Source organism: Lineus longissimus, chromosome 6 (genome assembly GCF_910592395.1).
Source record: "Lineus longissimus chromosome 6, tnLinLong1.2, whole genome shotgun sequence".
In the NCBI taxonomy this organism is placed as follows: domain Eukaryota; kingdom Metazoa; phylum Nemertea; class Pilidiophora; order Heteronemertea; family Lineidae; genus Lineus; species Lineus longissimus.
Genome location: NC_088313.1, coordinates 20381367 through 20398721, shown reverse-complemented (window position 1 = coordinate 20398721; position 17355 = coordinate 20381367). Strand labels below are relative to the sequence as shown.

The 17355-nt window shown below is 43.1% G+C and overlaps 4 protein-coding genes across 7 annotated transcripts; 3 read left to right on the top strand and 1 right to left on the bottom strand.

Moving 5' to 3' along the window:
* Positions 1-17: 17 nt before the first annotated feature.
* LOC135489225 (inositol 2-dehydrogenase-like) lies at positions 18-4095 on the top strand. Of its 3 annotated transcripts, none has more exons than XM_064774477.1 (8): positions 18-132; positions 707-952; positions 1248-1318; positions 1600-1708; positions 1985-2112; positions 2325-2548; positions 2739-2904; positions 3085-4095. In XM_064774477.1, the coding sequence occupies exons 2-8, from the start codon at positions 726-728 to the stop codon at positions 3201-3203; spliced, it is 1044 nt and encodes a 347-aa protein (XP_064630547.1). In that variant the 5' UTR covers positions 18-132; positions 707-725; the 3' UTR covers positions 3204-4095. The 3 variants fall into 3 exon arrangements, with proteins under 3 accessions (XP_064630547.1, XP_064630548.1, XP_064630549.1); XM_064774478.1 differs by having other exon boundaries at positions 23-128; XM_064774479.1 differs by having other exon boundaries at positions 87-123.
* Positions 4096-4505: 410 nt separating this feature from the next.
* LOC135489689 (inositol 2-dehydrogenase-like) lies at positions 4506-8069 on the top strand. Its single transcript, XM_064775170.1, has 7 exons — positions 4506-4848; positions 5279-5349; positions 5617-5725; positions 5998-6125; positions 6348-6571; positions 6754-6919; positions 7312-8069. The coding sequence occupies exons 1-7, from the start codon at positions 4622-4624 to the stop codon at positions 7428-7430; spliced, it is 1044 nt and encodes a 347-aa protein (XP_064631240.1). The 5' UTR covers positions 4506-4621; the 3' UTR covers positions 7431-8069.
* LOC135489690 (uncharacterized) lies at positions 8047-10782 on the bottom strand. Of its 2 annotated transcripts, XM_064775172.1 has the most exons (6): positions 10665-10782; positions 9998-10113; positions 9582-9784; positions 9322-9439; positions 8984-9163; positions 8047-8682 (listed from the first exon to the last, which is right to left on the bottom strand). In XM_064775172.1, the coding sequence occupies exons 2-6, from the start codon at positions 10101-10103 to the stop codon at positions 8561-8563; spliced, it is 729 nt and encodes a 242-aa protein (XP_064631242.1). In that variant the 5' UTR covers positions 10104-10113; positions 10665-10782; the 3' UTR covers positions 8047-8560. The 2 variants fall into 2 exon arrangements, with proteins under 2 accessions (XP_064631242.1, XP_064631241.1); XM_064775171.1 differs by lacking the exon at positions 10665-10782 and having other exon boundaries at positions 9998-10237.
* Positions 10783-13209: 2427 nt separating this feature from the next.
* Positions 13210-16995, top strand: LOC135489139 (homeobox protein Hmx-like). Its single transcript, XM_064774337.1, has 3 exons — positions 13210-14038; positions 15393-15571; positions 15867-16995. Exons 1-3 carry the CDS (start codon positions 13264-13266, stop codon positions 16296-16298), a joined length of 1386 nt encoding a protein of 461 aa, XP_064630407.1. The 5' UTR covers positions 13210-13263; the 3' UTR covers positions 16299-16995.
* Positions 16996-17355: the final 360 nt, after the last annotated feature.

The following is a 17355-nucleotide window of genomic DNA, read 5'->3' as shown; positions in this document are numbered from 1 at the left end:
ATGCAGTGCTAATCAATAAAATAGTCAGATTGTCGTGTACAGTATACTAAAGCTGCAGCCATACTAAACGCCTTTTGCATTGGCCCTCTCCAAATTTGATTCCCTCTTTGACACCAGAAAAAAGTAAGGTAGGTACGTAAGTCTCCAGTACACATTTCTATGATATCCAACTAACGATATAAACACTTCCTTCCCAATTCAATCTTCGGGACACCAAACCTTTAGATGAATTTATCAGTCGATAAAACATGTTGTGTCATGTTCACTAAATGATCTGATTAAGTCCAACGGATGAACTCTACCACTCTCTTCCAACAGGTGGTGGTAAGATCATCGGGATCGACACGGTGTAGGCCTACAGTCCAGTGTGGTGGAGGAAACTAGATATAGGCCTTTCTTGTATTCCACACGTAGTAATCGTCACCCATTCACCAACCCTCCAGCCCACACTTCACAAAAAAACGTTGGCGCTGAGATTCACAAAACATTGGCATTGACATGTTCATTATTTTACTCAGTTCCATCCCTGTCTTGTCACACCCTAGTGTCAGTTGTGTGCTCCTCTGTCCTCGCCGGGATCAATGGAGACACGGTGGATGAGCACGAACTTGTGACAAGAAAGTCGTGGATTCGAAGCTCGGCCTCTTTCAACTGGCCCTAATGATTAGGATGTTGCCTACCGTTTTTGTACAACTTTCTAATTCAGTTAACTGACATAGACAAATATGACGACAAATTGTTCAAGTGACAGGAAGGTCGGACTCGCCATCATCGGGATGGGTCGTGCCGGGCAAATCCACCTGAAGAACGTCATCCAGAACTGGCGAATCCGACTGTTGTGGATGGTGGACTCCGACAGGGCGATTGCTGAGAGGTTGGCTGGGGAATACAATCTGGAGGGGGTCTCTATAGCTACTTGTGACGAGGTGGAGAATGTTTATAATGATCCGAGGTGAGTAACTGCATTAGTCTTTTGGGAATGCTGGAGATGACCGCGGTCCGGGACTCCGTACTGCTGTCAGGAAGATTTCTCCTGACCGACCCATTTAGGTGATCATTCGGTGGCAAGGTCGTATCCGCACGTTTTAATTCTTCGGTTTTCGATTTTGGCCATCATTACGATATCAAAGTCATGGCAGAAGAAAACAAGCAATACTGTAAGTGTTTACAGTGAATTTGTAGTGTGTGAAATGTAAACAAGAACCGTGACAGTATACTGATTGGCAAGATGTTTAATTCAAACACAGGGTCCAAGCTGTGATCGTGTCATCACCGACGTTTACCCATGAAGCGTATATAAGAGGAGCATTGGCGGCAGGTAAGGACAATCACTAATCTTGAGCCCACAAGACCCCGAGTAATACATTGATACCGAAGGCTTCACTCTGTGATATGGCTACAAACTTTTCAGGTTCTTTATCTGAGAAGAACGGAATTCCCTTCGGCGGCGAAATCAAGCACAACCATTCTCAAAAGACACGAGTTAAGGGAACGACGGATATTTTTAGTTGACACGGTTGTTTCCTCTCTCCTCGTCGTTAGTTATGTCTCTTTACGAGAAAGATAATAAGCAAGTATCATTTTCCTTCCACTTTACAGGGAAAGCCGTCTTCTCAGAGAAACCAATATCACAAGATACCAGTGGCGTGATACAGTGCTACGATGACGCAAAGAAATTCGGGAAGCCACTCTTCTGCTCTTTCAATAGGTGAGATGTATTAGGCAACTGAAGACATTGACAAATCCGGGATAGATGACGAGAAAAAAGTGTCATCGATGAAATCGTCGACCTACGCTTGTATAAACATTTGTGATAAAATACCTATCATAAAAAATGACCTCTCACTAAAGCCCTTTTTAATGGCTCGTCGCACGATCAGCTAGTAGCCGTCATTGCCAGAGACAATGGCACAATCAGTCATGATCATGTGCAAGGCAAAATGCGACACTTCAACCATACCGTAGTCTCATGGTATCATTTCAGGCGATTCGATGAGGCATTTAACAGCATCAAGCAGCAAGTCAGAAAAGGTGTTTTAGGCGATATGTACATGGTGAAAACCTGCAGCAGAGACAACCCGGTACCAAGTATGGAGTACCTCAAAATATCAGGTTCGTGAGATGCCTCAAGTTGCACGTTTCGCCGTTCATAGACGTTGTGGTCTCTAGTCGCGCATACGTCCCGGTAACATTCTGTCCTTGTGTTGAGTGAAACGTCGGTCCCTACGTGCTCATCATACGTTGTGCCCGTTTTGTCCTCGTCAAGTTCTGAGACAATTTTCAAACTGAGCATGCAACTAAATAACATGTGATTTCCATTGCAGGTGGAATCTTCCACGACTGTGCCGTCCATGACATCGACTTAATTTGCTGGCTGCTTGGCGAATACCCCACCGAGGTCTACGTAGCAGCCCATGCCCATATGAAGGACGTGGCTGCCATGAATGATGTTGATACTGTGGCGATATCATTGACGTTTCCAAGCAAAGTTATAGCGATTATAGACCTGTGTCGTATGGGCGTGTACGGCTATCATCAGACTCTAGAGGTAAGGCACTCCGGCAGGAACATCGTCTGAGAGAAATTGCAAATAGAATAATACGTACGTCGATTTTACGTCATAGGGAAGGTCTCTCATTTTTGGCCTTAGGGCAAGATGGAATCATTGTACTTCTCTTGAATCGCTCGATAGACAACATCATTGAGTTTTTGTTGCACATCTCATTTGTTGTCTTCAGGCATTTGGATCGAAAGGTATGCTCACGGCAGAGAATCAGCGACCGACGAACCTCCAGCACTCTACAGTTGAAGGGATGAGTATGGTACCAATAGAGTATTCATTCCCTCAGAGACACGCCAAAGGTTACGTCAAGGCAATCGATAGTTTCTTAGATGTTCTGGAAGGTAAGTTTCATCCACCCACACAGTGCGTGGACCGGCCTCGTCCTGTCGCCATCGATGAAGACAATCGGGATGATGAAATGGACTACACAGGAGTCTAGTTTGCGATGGCGCTTCTCAATTTCACATCCTGACACGAGAATTGCAACAATTTATCGTTCATTGTATTGTTCATCTCTGCAGGCAAAGAGGACGTGGGCGGTATGGTCGCCACCAAGGAGAGCACGGTGAACGTGAGCCGAATAGCAGAAGCGTGTGAGGAGAGCGTCAAGACAGGACAGGCCGTGAAGATCAAATATTAGACTAAAAACATTGGTTCCTTGCCGAGTGTTCTTACATTCAGGCAGGAACCGTCTCAATTAAGGGACGAATGCACAAGGACTGTCTGATTGTGACTCTCCATAATCTCGGGGCTGCATGGGTTGTGACAAGGTGTCTCCACTGCTTAAGCACTCAGCTAAATGAAGAAATATGAGTCCCAGTAAGATCTAGCTCCCTGAAACAAATGTTCGTATGTGATTTATCTATCAGCCACTGAAGCTGTAACGGTGGTTTGATTCTATGTACCAAAATGTATTTCAGATATAGAAATGTGAGATGTTTACTAGACCAATGATTTCTGAGTACATGTATTTTAATGAAATCAATTAGAAATGTTCGAGCATGCGTAGAAAAGGTTCGGATGAGATACATTAAAAAAGTTATCTGACCTTATACCTTTGCTCATTGTGTGGATTCATTATAACACACAAAGGCTATACAACGATGTGAAAGGTACTCTGGATAATCAAACATCTCTGCACTAATTAAGCGAAGAGATTGATACTGATAGAGAGATTTATATTGATCTTGGTCTGCTCTTAGGCGCTGGACATGAAGGTCGACGTAGTCACGGATCTGAATATACACTCAGTATCCTTCTCGGGATATCTGATTAAAAAACAATGGGCTAGTGGCCTCCTAACGCCTTGATTAATACCACAGGGGTCGCACACTCGAAAGTCATCAGATTACCAATGTAATTGTCTTTCTGAGAAGTAGGCTTTCTCAAATTAACTGTCGAAACACATAACATTACCAAAAAGGAAAGCTTTGATTCGTTATAACCTACTGCTGAAGGCTCATGGTGCTTCCATCTACGAATAGCCCTGGATATAAGCAACACCAGACTCTCACCCTTTGTGGCAAAAAGGCCAGACATGGCACTGAGGGAAAAACGAAATAACATTTGATTTTTTTGGTAATTCAACCTATCCTAAGTTTTATTTCTTAGCCAATAATGCATGACCATCAAGGAGCAGTGAGTGTAAGACTGGTCATACACTGCTGAATGAAGGTATAAAATGTTCGACTATTGAGGACAAACATTGAACAATCATTCTGATAATATCAAAAGGGATAACAGAAAGATGACATGAACGCATGGTCTGACCCACATAATCAATAAATTACTCTAGTTTCTCACATCTGACGTCAAGTCAGATCTTCACATAGTGCCAATTTCAAAGCCCGTATAATGGGATATTTTTTTGACTTCTATTCAAGCCAATATTCCCATTGACACTGCCGGTCGATGAAGTATAGGCCTGGAGGAACTTACTCCCGTGGGCCTACAAAAATGTTCACAAACAACTGGCTTAATACAGTGGACGTTTGGCTTGCGAAACTGGAGTAGTTAAATTGTAGTGTACAGTAAAAAGCTTCATTTGCATTTGCAAATATGACGACAAATTGTTCAAGTGACAAGAAGGTCGGACTCGCCATCATCGGGATGGGTCAGGCCGGGAAAATCCACCTGAAGAACGTCATCCAGAACTGGCGAATCCGACTGTTGTGGATGGTGGACTCCGACAGGACGATTGCTGAGAGGTTGGCTGGGGAATACAATCTGGAGGGGGTCTCTATAGCTACTTGTGACGAGGTGGAGAATGTTTATAATGATCCGAGGTGAGCCACTGCATTAGTCTCTTGGGAATGCTGGAGATGACCGCGGTCCGGGACTCCGTACTGCTGTCAGAACTGGTTGGGAATGCTTCTCCTGACCGACCCATTTAGGTGATCATTCGGTGGGAAGGTCGTATCCGCACGTTGTAATTCTTCGGCTTTCGATTTTGGCCATCATTATGATATCAAAGTCATGGCAGAAGAAAACAAGCAATACTGTAAGGGTTTACATTACATTTGTAGTTTGTGAAATGTAAACGAGAACCGTGACAGTATACTGATTGGCCAGATGTTTAATTCAAACATGTCAGCTGTAACTCGTGGCAATAACTTCGCTGGAACCTGATGCCCGAGATATCAATAAGTGTGAAGATGTTTGCAGTCCATGGCAGATACCCTCTCTCAAACATCGAGACTCAATTTCCCTCCACAGGGTCCAAGCTGTGATCGTGTCATCACCGACATTTACCCATGAAGCGTATATAAGAGGAGCATTGGCGGCAGGTAAAGACAATCATTAATCTTGAGCCCACAAGACCCCGAGTAATACATTGATACCAAAGGTTTCAGTCTGTGATATGGCTACAAACTTTTCGGGTTCTTTATCTGAGAAGACCGTTTTTCACTTCGGTGGCGAAATCTCAAAAGACACGAGTTAAGGGAACGACGGATATTTTTAGTTGACACGGTTGTTTCCTCTCTCCTCGTCGTTAGTTATGTCTCTTTACGAGAAAGATAATAAGCAAGTATCATTTTCCTTCCACTTTACAGGGAAAGCCGTCTTCTCCGAGAAACCAATATCACAAGATATTAGTGGCGTCATACAGTGCTACGATGACGCAAAGAAATTCGGGAAGCCACTCTACTGCTCTTTCAATAGGTGAGATGTATCAGGCAACTGAAGACATTGATAAATCCGGGATAGATGACGAGAAAAAAGGGTCATGGACGAAATCGTCTACGCTTGTATAAACATTTGTAATAAAATACTTATCATAAAAAATGAACTCTCAGCAAAGCCCTTTTTAATAGCTCGTCGCACGATCAGCTAGTAGCCTTCATTACCAGAGACAATGGCACAATCAGTCATGATCATGTGCAAGGCAAAATGCGACACTTCAACAATACCGTAGTCTCATGGTATCATTTCAGGCGATTCGATGAGGCATTTAACAGCATCAAGCAGCAAGTCAGAAAAGGTGTTTTAGGCGATATGTACATGGTGAAAACTTGCAGCAGAGACAACCCGGTACCAAGTATGGAGTACCTCAAAATATCAGGTTCGTGAGATGCCTCGCCATATTATGTCCTAGTTGCACGTTTCGCCGTTCATAGACGTCGTGGTCTCTAGTCGCGCATACGTCCCGGTAACATTCTGTCCTTGTGTTGAGTGAAACGTCAGCCCCTACGTACTCAGCGTTGTACCCGTTTTGTCCTCGTCAAGTTCTGAGACAAGTTTCAAACTGAGCATGCAACTAAATAACATGTGATTTCCATCGCAGGTGGAATCTTCCACGACTGTGCCGTCCATGACATCGACTTAATTTGCTGGCTGCTTGGCGAATACCCCACCGAGGTCTATGTAGCAGCCCGTGCCCATATGAAGGATGTGGCTGCCATGAATGATGTTGATACTGTGGCGATATCATTGACGTTTCCAAGCAAAGTTATAGCGATTATAGACCTGTGTCGTATGGGCGTGTACGGTTATCATCAGACTCTAGAGGTAAGGCACTCCGGCAGGAACATCGTCTGAGAGAAATTGCAAATAGAATAATACGCACCTCGATTGTATGTCATAGGGAAGGTCTCTAATTTGTTGGCCTTAGGGCAAGATGGAATCATTGTACTTCTCTTGAATCGCTCGATTATCGATAGACAACATCATTGAATTTTTGTTGTCTTCAGGCATTTGGATCGAAAGGTATGCTCACGGCAGAGAATCAGCGACCGACGAACCTCCAGCACTCTACAGTTGAAGGGATGAGTATGGTACCAATAGAGTATTCATTCCCTCAGAGACACGCCAAAGGTTACGTCAAGTCAATCGATTGTTTCTTAGATGTTCTGGAAGGTAAGTTTCATCCACCCGTTTGTAATTCGATTGTTCCATATTAGTTGTGCCAATGCCGTCCTGGATGGCGAAGACACTGTCACTGTCTGATCGACATATGACTTGATAAAATAACCCACCTATCAATTGGGTTAGCATTGAACTTGATCAACCTACCACTCAGCGGGTTAATGTCCTAAAGAATTTTGATATTGGTTTGTGGTACACTCCGGACACTGTGCGTGGACCGGCCTCGTTCTGTCGCCATCGATGAAGACAATCGGGATGATGAAAAGGGCTGCACAGGAGTCTAGTTTGTGATGGCGCTTCTCAATTTCACATCCTGACACGAGCATTTTATCGTTTGAAAAAGACTTTTCAACAATCGTTCATTGTATTGTTCATCTCTGCAGGCAAAGAGGACGTGGGCGGTTTGGTCGCCACCAAGGAGAGCACGGTGAGCGTGAGCCGAATAGCAGAAGCGTGTGAGGAGAGCGTCAAGACAGGACAGGCCGTGAAGATCAAATATTAGACTAAAAACATTGGTTCCTTGTCGAGTATTCTTACATTCAGGCAGGAACCGTCTCAATTAAGGGACGAATGCACAAGGACTGTCTGATTGTGACTATCCAAAATCTCGGGGCTGCATGGGTTGTGACAAGGTGGCTCCACCCGGAGAATAAATTAATGATAATGTCATCCAGGCGATTCCTCCCACAAAATGTTACAGTAAACATATCTGATGTAGTGTAGCTGTTAGAGTAATGTGTAGAGTGTTAACCCTCGCCTGGTCAGATCTTCAAGCTGAGGTAGCTCAGGTATCAAGGCAGGCAACAAGTTGAGATACCAAATTGTGGAGCTGACAGGCTTGAAAGGAGCCGATTGGATACAGGTGGGTGGTTGCAGGAAAAATGTAAGGGATGAGGAGTACGAGATAGAATGCAAAGATAGATGTATTTGTGTGTGGAGTAAAAAGAATAAAATGAACTATATCCCCAAATGATGCGATGTAAGGAGCTGATTCAACATAACAATCAAACACGTTGTGACATCAAGGTGTCTTTGAAAGAGTTGTGACATCAAAGTGTTTCAGCCAATGTCCTCAGTGCGTCAAGCACACATACTGAGACAAGAGGAACAACAGGAAATAACATAAAAAAGACATTTTATTAATAAAATATAATAATTACAAAATATATACAGTTGAAGATGCTATACAAAGTAATGAAGTGCAAAGCAATTTGACAGAAATGCATGGGTATTTTCACCAGACTTGTCTTCTATTCAAAATTGCCAGGAAATTCTGTCCTTTTATCCCACAGAACTGAAATGCACTCACCAGCAGACAACCAAAAGGAATACTTGTCTCATCACATTAAAAATCTATCTCACTTGAAATTAAAAACCTGTTATTAAAACTATGACAAGGCACTTGATGAACATTCACCTGAAAGTCTCTATGCAACACTGTTGGTTTCATTTGTCATCCAGTGTTCGAATTCAAGTAAACTGAAGAATCAACAACCCTCTGTCTCATCAAAACTCACTCATGAGCGTGGCAGGCTACAATTAGTGCAAGTCCTGGCTGCGTATTAAAACTAAAATGCAAAATGCATGAGTGATCACGAGCAGAATAACAGTCTTGGATTGAAACCAGGAGACCTAAAACTCTGGCATGGTCGCCAACTCCTCGTTCATGTCCGGCAAGTAAAGATCATCCAGTGATGGCAGAGCAATATCACCCAATGGATTGCAAGGATCGTCAAGCAGAAATGGACACGATTCTGAAAGAGAAGGTATGGTATTTAGCACTAGCAGTGGACAGTGTAGTTATGACTATCTTCTAAAAGAAGCATGAGGGTTTTGTTAACACCCATACACACTATTTGGAAGAATCCACTAACTTCTCAAATGAAATTTCCACAAGTCAATGGATGAAAGTGATAACGGCACATGCACAGCGATTCCAGGAGACTGTCTAACTGCCCTCGCTCCATGATTACACATGCATATCTCTGTTGGGAATGGAACTAGGCATACCAGAACTTGACCTGGACAAATTGACACCTCCAGAATGGAACTCACCTTCAAATTCACTGTTTAATATGGGAGCTTCTGTTTCTGGTATTTCACATTTTGTGTATGGCTCGTCATCGCTGTCGTAGGAAATGCCAGTGGAGCACATTCTCGATGGCTGCCATGACAGTAACTTGTCAAAGTATGTACTCGATCGTTCCGATCTACGGACTACATCTTCAAAGTCATCTGAAATTAAATGATACGTCTTTAAAGTCAGTACCCAACAGCTGACAAGGTTGGATTTGAAAGCAATAATGGACCATCAGAAACTGAAGAAAGGATGAATACCAATCATGCTGAAGAATTTTCTGGCAAAGGAAAGAGGACAGAACCAATTCACTCACCATCTGAATCTGGGTATGAAGGCATGTACTCTTTCTCTATCACTTCTTTCACAACAGGAACTGTTTTTTGTTCCGTCTTCACTCTGTGAACTGGACCATGGCTCTGAATCTTTTGAGACTGTAGTTGAAAGGGAAATAGGCTATACTCAGCAACTAAACAATTACTTCTCCAAGGGCTGTGAGGGCACACTAAATGTTGTGTACTTTTCAATTGAGGAAAAGAGTGCCAGAAGTCATGATTTAAAGCAAGTTGTGCTGACCTGTGACTGTTTGACAGCATTCCTTGTTGTCGAACCAGGCCTGCTTGTCTCAGAGAAAAGTTTCTTTATGGGTGCTGCACTCTGTGGTTTCTTAAGTTTGTTGTTGATATCACCAAGTGTTGTCCGCTGCGAATCCCCATTCACAACGCCCAGGGCTTTTCTTGGTATTGAGTGTGGTGTATTCTTCTGAAATATCTTGCCACCTGAAAAATTTAACAAAGAATACTTTTGTACCTGAAGATATTGGCACCGAAGATATCTTCTTTGAATCACTTTATATTCAACTGTACAACTATGCTGTTAAGTTGTCTCACATTTTGCTTCGAATGGGCAGTACGAGGAAAACATGGCGGCAGGGTACTGTGATGGTGTGCTATCTGACCACCCAAAAGAACAGGCCTGTTGAAGACGTTTACCTCTAATGTTGGACTTTCCAGATGCAATACCCTTTGTTCTTGGCACCATCCCAATAGCAGTCACATTTTCCTTGTCAACGTATGGGGTAAATACAGACGTCGCCATGACTAAAGATCTGAAAGTATCAAGACGAATATTGCTTATCATGAAGTCAATTTGGGTTAGAATATACAATACAATCACCGACCCCGATCAGAAATGGCGTTGTTTCATCGCATTTGATTTTGAAGTTTGTATCGGTTGACCAGTCAAGGGTTTCACCTGAAACAAAGGGTGACACACGGACACAGTAGTTGACGCGTTCAGTGTGTCAACTCAAAGGCTTGCCGTGCGCTCTCGATCTGGTCAGGTTCGTTCGTCTTCGTCGAAATGTCCATGAAAGAACTTCCGACTGCTTAAGTGACAAAACAGAGACTTGTGGAATGCAGTGGCAGTGGATGCATATGCATGCAGTAGGCCTACACGTCATTAAAGGGCAGCGAGCATGCGATAACATGAGTGTGTAGGCCTAGGCCTCTCTTTTGTGACGCGAGTCGGTGACGAATATTTTCGGAAAATTTATTACATTAGGTTGAAATAAAGTGAAGATTCGGATCGAATACAACATTTTACGAAATCACAACAGTTAAAGCTGAATACAAGCACATAAATGAACACTCTTATTACTTAGTTCAATGATATTTTGGCGGAAAAGTGTATAAAACACGATTTATTTGTTGTTTTCAAGCGCTGTTGTTAGCTCTGTGTATTTTTTGAAGAATGCGACGCAGAAGAGCATGACCAATCATAAGGCTCAAAGAAGTCACGTGATGCGTATTTTCGTTGTTGTTCCTAACGTACCGGGAAATTCTCCATTAACGACCGGAAAATTGTCTTCCTATACTTTCTTTACAAACTCCCTTTACAAACTCCCTCCTAAAGTTATTGTCTGCTGACAAAGGTGGACTGTTATTATTGTGACAGAGTGCAAATGATAAATATGCTCTTCATATATGCTACATTGTGCTTGACAATGCTTGATGCACTGATGACATTCTGTCGGTGGAGACACCTCCATGTCACAACCAGCCCAAAGTGACGCGCTGCCGGAGACACATTGATGTCACTCACAGCCAGCTCAAACTAAGCTCTGCTTGACGCTCGGGATCATCATTAATTTGGTTGGCAATATCTCTTCTTGGTGACTCGCCTACAATATGCCCTCATTTGACCCCATCAATCAAATCAAGTTGGTCAATCAACTGGACTTCACCTCAAGTTTACATAGACATGTCTTGGATTTGATACGCTCAATCGGCAAAACACAAGCAAACTTATCAAGTTGGGGACAATCCGTCTCAAACACTTACCGCTACGTTACAACAACTTGAGATTAACTTGCGGAGGCCACGCTAAGTTATATTGCTAAACGACAGGAATGAGTGGTATCTTCAAAAAGAGGGAAGCCTATGATAGATCACCGTGTTTTTAACTGTATCAGTTGTTATGTTTTCTATATAAAAAGAAGAAGTGCATGACAGTCGCCAACTTGAAGTTAGACATTTTGTGTCTTAGCTTTACGCAGGTCCAACTGAGCAGCAGGGTGTTCTGAGTACGGCTTAAGTAAGAGTTCCCTGTACGTTGCCTTGTTGGGATAAAGTACGGTATATAAGATATAGTGTATGTGTAGGTGTCCGAATATTCAAAGCATATTCGGGGCAGTGTGACTAGCATTTCTGTTGTGCCCGCATCGTTCATCTAGAAAAGAAGTCGTCGAAAAATCTGTGGAGGAAAAAATTGGCTTGGCCCTGATACCCTTCGCATTTATGAATGTTTAGAACCCGTTATAATGTGGAGTGGCGCCAATCAGCAACTAACACCCCTGGGTATTATGTTGAGAGCTTTACTAAAATCTGTCGTTTCAAGGGTTGTTAATTCTGGTCCATTCAGTTTAGTAAATAACGTCACAGAGCCGACATGGTCTCCAATGGTCCGTAAACGTCATTTTATCGACAGTGAGATCGTCGACCAACCGTTATTCCGGTCAGGTTAGGTGACTTTGTTGGTACATGTACTTGTTGGACAACGTCATAGAGATGCCCCGCCCGAGAAGGCATGAGGAGTGGTCGAAGTGCAAACAACCAAGTCCACTGCTTCCGGATCGAGTGGATGTGCAACTGTCTCCGATCTTCAAACTTCAGTGTTGGTCCCATCGATCGTCCTTGGGGAATGGAGCACAACGTCAACTGAACAGTGACATATGGGAGCTGGGATAGCGAGCCTTTTTGACTTTTTAAATCTCATGAGGCTTGACGAAAAACTTGCGTGTCGTCGATAAATGGTTTCACACCCAGGGTGATTGACAGCATTGAAATCAGTCAAAATACTGAGCGTAAACCACCGTAATAAAGGCTTACTCCATTGTAAGCTCAACCACCCATATAAACAAATAAACGAGGTCCCATAAACGCGGATATAAGCCGGGGTTCATTCGGTGCAGTTAGACGATACCTCCCTCGCGGTGAGACAACCTATACCTCGATTTCAGCAGAGTCTTTCAAATAATAAATACTCTGATATCGGTAAATCATTATTTCGCGGGGAAATCCATGCCAGCATCACATACATGACCTTATTTTGAATACTTGATACTTGTCCTCGTCCGTAAAAGTGTGAATTGCAATTACTGGGTTTTTAAGACATGATTGGTTTTTGAATGTCTTTTAGATCTGTCATTTGGCATTATCATCACCTACTTACTTGTCGTTAATTCGTGTTAAATACAAAGTTTAAAAAAGACCTTAGGACAATCATCAGTTAAAGAGCGCTAATTGTTCTAGGTGTGTTTAGGTGTAACAATACAAGCGTTAAATATTAAGTACCACTTACTTCTCAGCAAACATATGGGACAGCGTGGAAATTCTTAACGAGTTCTCGATTGGACCAACTCACTAATTCTCACACTTTTGGCAGTTTGTTCGATCCGATTTAATGGTTCGTTGTGCCCAAGCCGAAAACTAACCAAGCACGTTAGGGACAATTGGGTAATTAACCTCAAAACCTAGAGGACCTAATCAGTGGTGAAAAACTGTTCAGAGACGCGTACAGTACCCGTATGTCAACAAGGACCCCAGGGGAACACAAAACAGCCACTCGTCTGTTGACGCCGTCTTCATATGCTAATATCGCGACAATAGCACACGCACCGCTCTCTCTCACGACAGTCGATTCTCAGGAGCATACCAGGTCAAACACGCGAGCGATCACAACACAACGAGACACAGCCATGTTGGACGCGCCGAACACAACGAAATTCTCAATCGAGAACCTCATGAAGCCGTCGGAAGCTCCGAAACGATTCAACCTTAGTCCTGAGCCGTATCTACCGTACCCTGGTGCGGGAACGCGACTGTATCCCATCCCTGCACCCGTGATGTCCGCGGCAATCGGCGACCATAGGACCTACCAGGCGCGTTACGGTGGTATGATCGCACCAGTCCCTACCTCGCAGAATCTCACGACTCTTCAATCTGCAGCACCTATTCAACCTTCCGAATTGAATCTCAAACGTAAATTGCATGAGGAGGAGCCGCAAAGAACGTCAGATTTCCCATCGAATACTCAGGGATCACAACCAGATTTCCGGGACCAGATTTTACGTGAACACAGGGAACAACTTATTCATGAGGACAATGCCAGAATTTCTCAGCACTGGGGTCAAGATTCACATAGCAGGGACGTAGACTCAAACTCTCAGGAATACAGGCAGCAGACTTCTCAACACAGTGGTCGAATTTCACCCGAACATGAACGGGTTCCTCATCAGTATGACCAGTTTCCTCACCAGCACCGCGACCAAATTCCAGTTGAATTCGGAGGCCAAATACCTCATCACAGGGATATTGTGCACCACGAACAAAAGGATCAAACTCCATACGAACACAGGGAGATAGTAACTCCCGAAAACAGAGACAATTTCTACCAGGAACGCAAAGAGCAAACGCAATCCTTGCCATCTGGTGCTGATGGACGCCACCCCGATTCTCGGCCAATTTCACCAGGTTAGTAGTCACTTCCAATTTAAACCCATTTATCTTTTACTTCTTCATTGCCAGGACTTCTCTGTATTTGGCTAGTATATGCTTCATCTCGTTTTTGAAGTATCTTTATCTACTACTCCTGATTCAAGATCGAATCGGTTGAGGACAGTGACGTTTTCTACATGCAATAACGTCTGTCCACAACAGATTTTGAATTCATCACTTCAGTTGACAAACAACTGCATGACTGTGTGACTGATAAGTACAATATATGTGGCATCTGATCAGCGAGTTTTCTCCTAATGATATAACATCATGCATGTTCAAAATGTCCCTTAAACGCACTGCGTCACATACAGGCGTTTATAAATTTCGTTCTCTGATTCTTCTGAACTGACAGTGACTATCTGACAAGTGCTATCAGTGACTATCTGCCAATGTCATTTTCCACCTCTCGAAGACTGTGAACTCAACCAGTCGTGCATCCGTGTTTCCAAATGCACGATGCACGTGTCATACTCCCATTACGCACTGAAGGATTTATAATCGTTATCGATTCCGGCGACTGGCCGCTTTATAGAATCGATATATACGGCTAGCACACGCGGAATGAGATGGCAGACATGGCGGGGAATGCGCTTCCGGATATGGTTGCAGGATGTCGTGTAAGCACATCCATGGATGGCCGTAACCATGGCGACGCCTAAATCCCATCATTCAAATCGCGGGGGTCTGAGAACACAATGGCAGTAAAATTGTGAGGACATTTACAAAAATGTGCGATTATGTTCCAATGTCACAACAACTGAACTACCTAATACATTTTTTGGATAACAAACACTCCATGTCATGCATGTGGTGTGACAGTGCCCTAACAGCATGTAAAGCAATTTTGTCTCGTATCTTACTTTGCTGCTTATTCAAATTTGGTCTCAGAAACTTCATGTTTCAAATCACAATACCGAAGAACACAGGCTATTCTGCTTGTTACGACACAATGCTGTTTTTTGTCCATCGTGACATTACGTTGCCTTACATCAAATGTTCAATTGACTGTCTTCAAGATGACGACGAATATCATCAAAAGATGTCATGGACTGTCTTTGTCAGAGACAATTTGAGATGGCGTTACGCATGATAATGTTACAAAGATCATCAGACTGGCACATGCTCCGCAACATTGATGCATAAAATTTGCATAACATGATAATCGGGATTGTCGTTTTCTCTACAATATAGCCGCAGTTGTGTAGCATAGACCACATCCGTTTTTGGACAAAGTTGAAACCACACGTACATGTACAAAACGTATTTCTTTCCTTCCTTTATGGACATGTCTGTACATTAACAGTGTAATCAACCTTTATCATTGCAGCAGCCTCAGAAACTCCCTCAGATGGCAACGGAGAAGATGGACAAAGACGAAAGAAATCGCGCACATCGTTTTCTGCTGAACAGATAGCTGAGTTAGAGCGAAGGTTTAGGACGACGAAATACTTAGCTCCAAGTGACCGGGGAGATTTGGCCGAGAAACTGGGACTGTCTGACCAACAGGTAAGTCCAAGCAAATGATAATGTTTTCTCTCAAATGTGGTCATCGACAAAGTGTAGTAATCAACCTTACCTGCTCCGAAGACAACGTCACAACCACGGAGACATGTTATACCAGGGTCGCCCTCTAGTGGCTCTACGCTCAGTACTGTCCCAGCTTCCATATCTATGTGTAGTATAACAACATTTTGTACCTTTGCAACGATTCTGATCTGACGCGCGCCATGTTCTTTTTGGGATTGAATTTGCATCGCGGGATAAAAGAATGTTCATCCATGCCTATTATCGTTATTTTCAGGTCAAAACCTGGTTCCAGAACAGACGTATGAAGGACAAACGGTCCTGCCGCGACTCAACAGAGGTACCCACCATGCCGCCATACACCACCGCCCCCTATACGACCGCTGTGCCAACTTGCATCCCATCTGGTTACTCCATAGACAGTTCTAGTCCCTTGCCGACCGGAGTCCCAGTCGGTTACCCGTTTACCACGGCGCCACAATTATCCGGACCCTACTCCGAACACCAGAGATTTTCAGCCGCATCCATGTACCCAGTAAATATGTCGTCACCGCGAATTATAACGCCACCTATGGGAAGTCCAGGTCAACAGGGCGGTTCCCCACACCCAACGACGACCAGTTTACAACTGTTATCTCACATGATCCCTCCGATGACGGTATCGTCTCCGTATATGCCGCGGTCGCCTTTTCCTATGATGCCAATTTAAGGTATCTGAAAGACGATGTGATAGACTTTGAAATATCGTTATGGGACGCCAACTGACCAAGGCAGTCTCAACTAATTACCGAGAATCTCAAGGAGTGAATACGGACTAAAAAGTTTGATCCCAACCAGTGCTACGGTGACAACCGTTTTGAGGTATTTGAGAAATGTGACTTGGGTATCAGACTTGGATAATTCGGAACAATTAGAACTTTGATAGAACGAACACACGGGATAATGACAATTTTTTAATATCATGGATCTTATATTTTTATCTTAAGATGGAGTTATTTTCCTAGTGTTTATTGCTGATCTCGTATATACACGCTTATTTTATGATGTTTAAATTTCGTACATGTAGTGAACGAAGGATATCCACAGGAGATTTTAGAGTTTTACATGTCGACCGATTGACGGGTTAATAATGGTGACATCTATTGTCAATAAATGGAATGAAATATTTGTATGTGATTTCCTTCAGTATACTATAGTAATAATGCACTCATTGTTGAGTGTTAAGGACAAATATGATTATATGTAAACGATGAACAAAACTCTCTATTTATCTAGTCATTTCATGATTAATGTATATATATATTATTAGAGATTATTTGTAGATATACAATGTACTCAGGAAACAACGACTTTTTAGAAATTGTATATTTTTGACGAAGTGAATGATCTGAGGTAAAAGAAAATAAAAGTCCATGCTATGAATAACTGTTATGTGTCTGTTGTTTTGATGAAACGAAGCAGAGAGTCGGGCATGAGGAAGTGACGTTGTTGTGATATAGCCAGGCCTATCTCATGGCGCCATCATCGAACAATTCAACGGGAGACGAGATTTACAGTCACCCCATCCTAAGATCAAGTTTTTGCTATACTCCTACCTCGTATACAAAATGTGAAATATCGAGAGGGGGAGTATTGAAAATCACTAGTTACTTCTGTTAGAATGACCCGGGGCCCCCGCTTCACGAAGGTTAAGATTGGGTCCAAGCACGGATTTATCGAATTCAAGTCAGTCTTTCAAATACTTTTAGCATGTCTGGACATCAGTT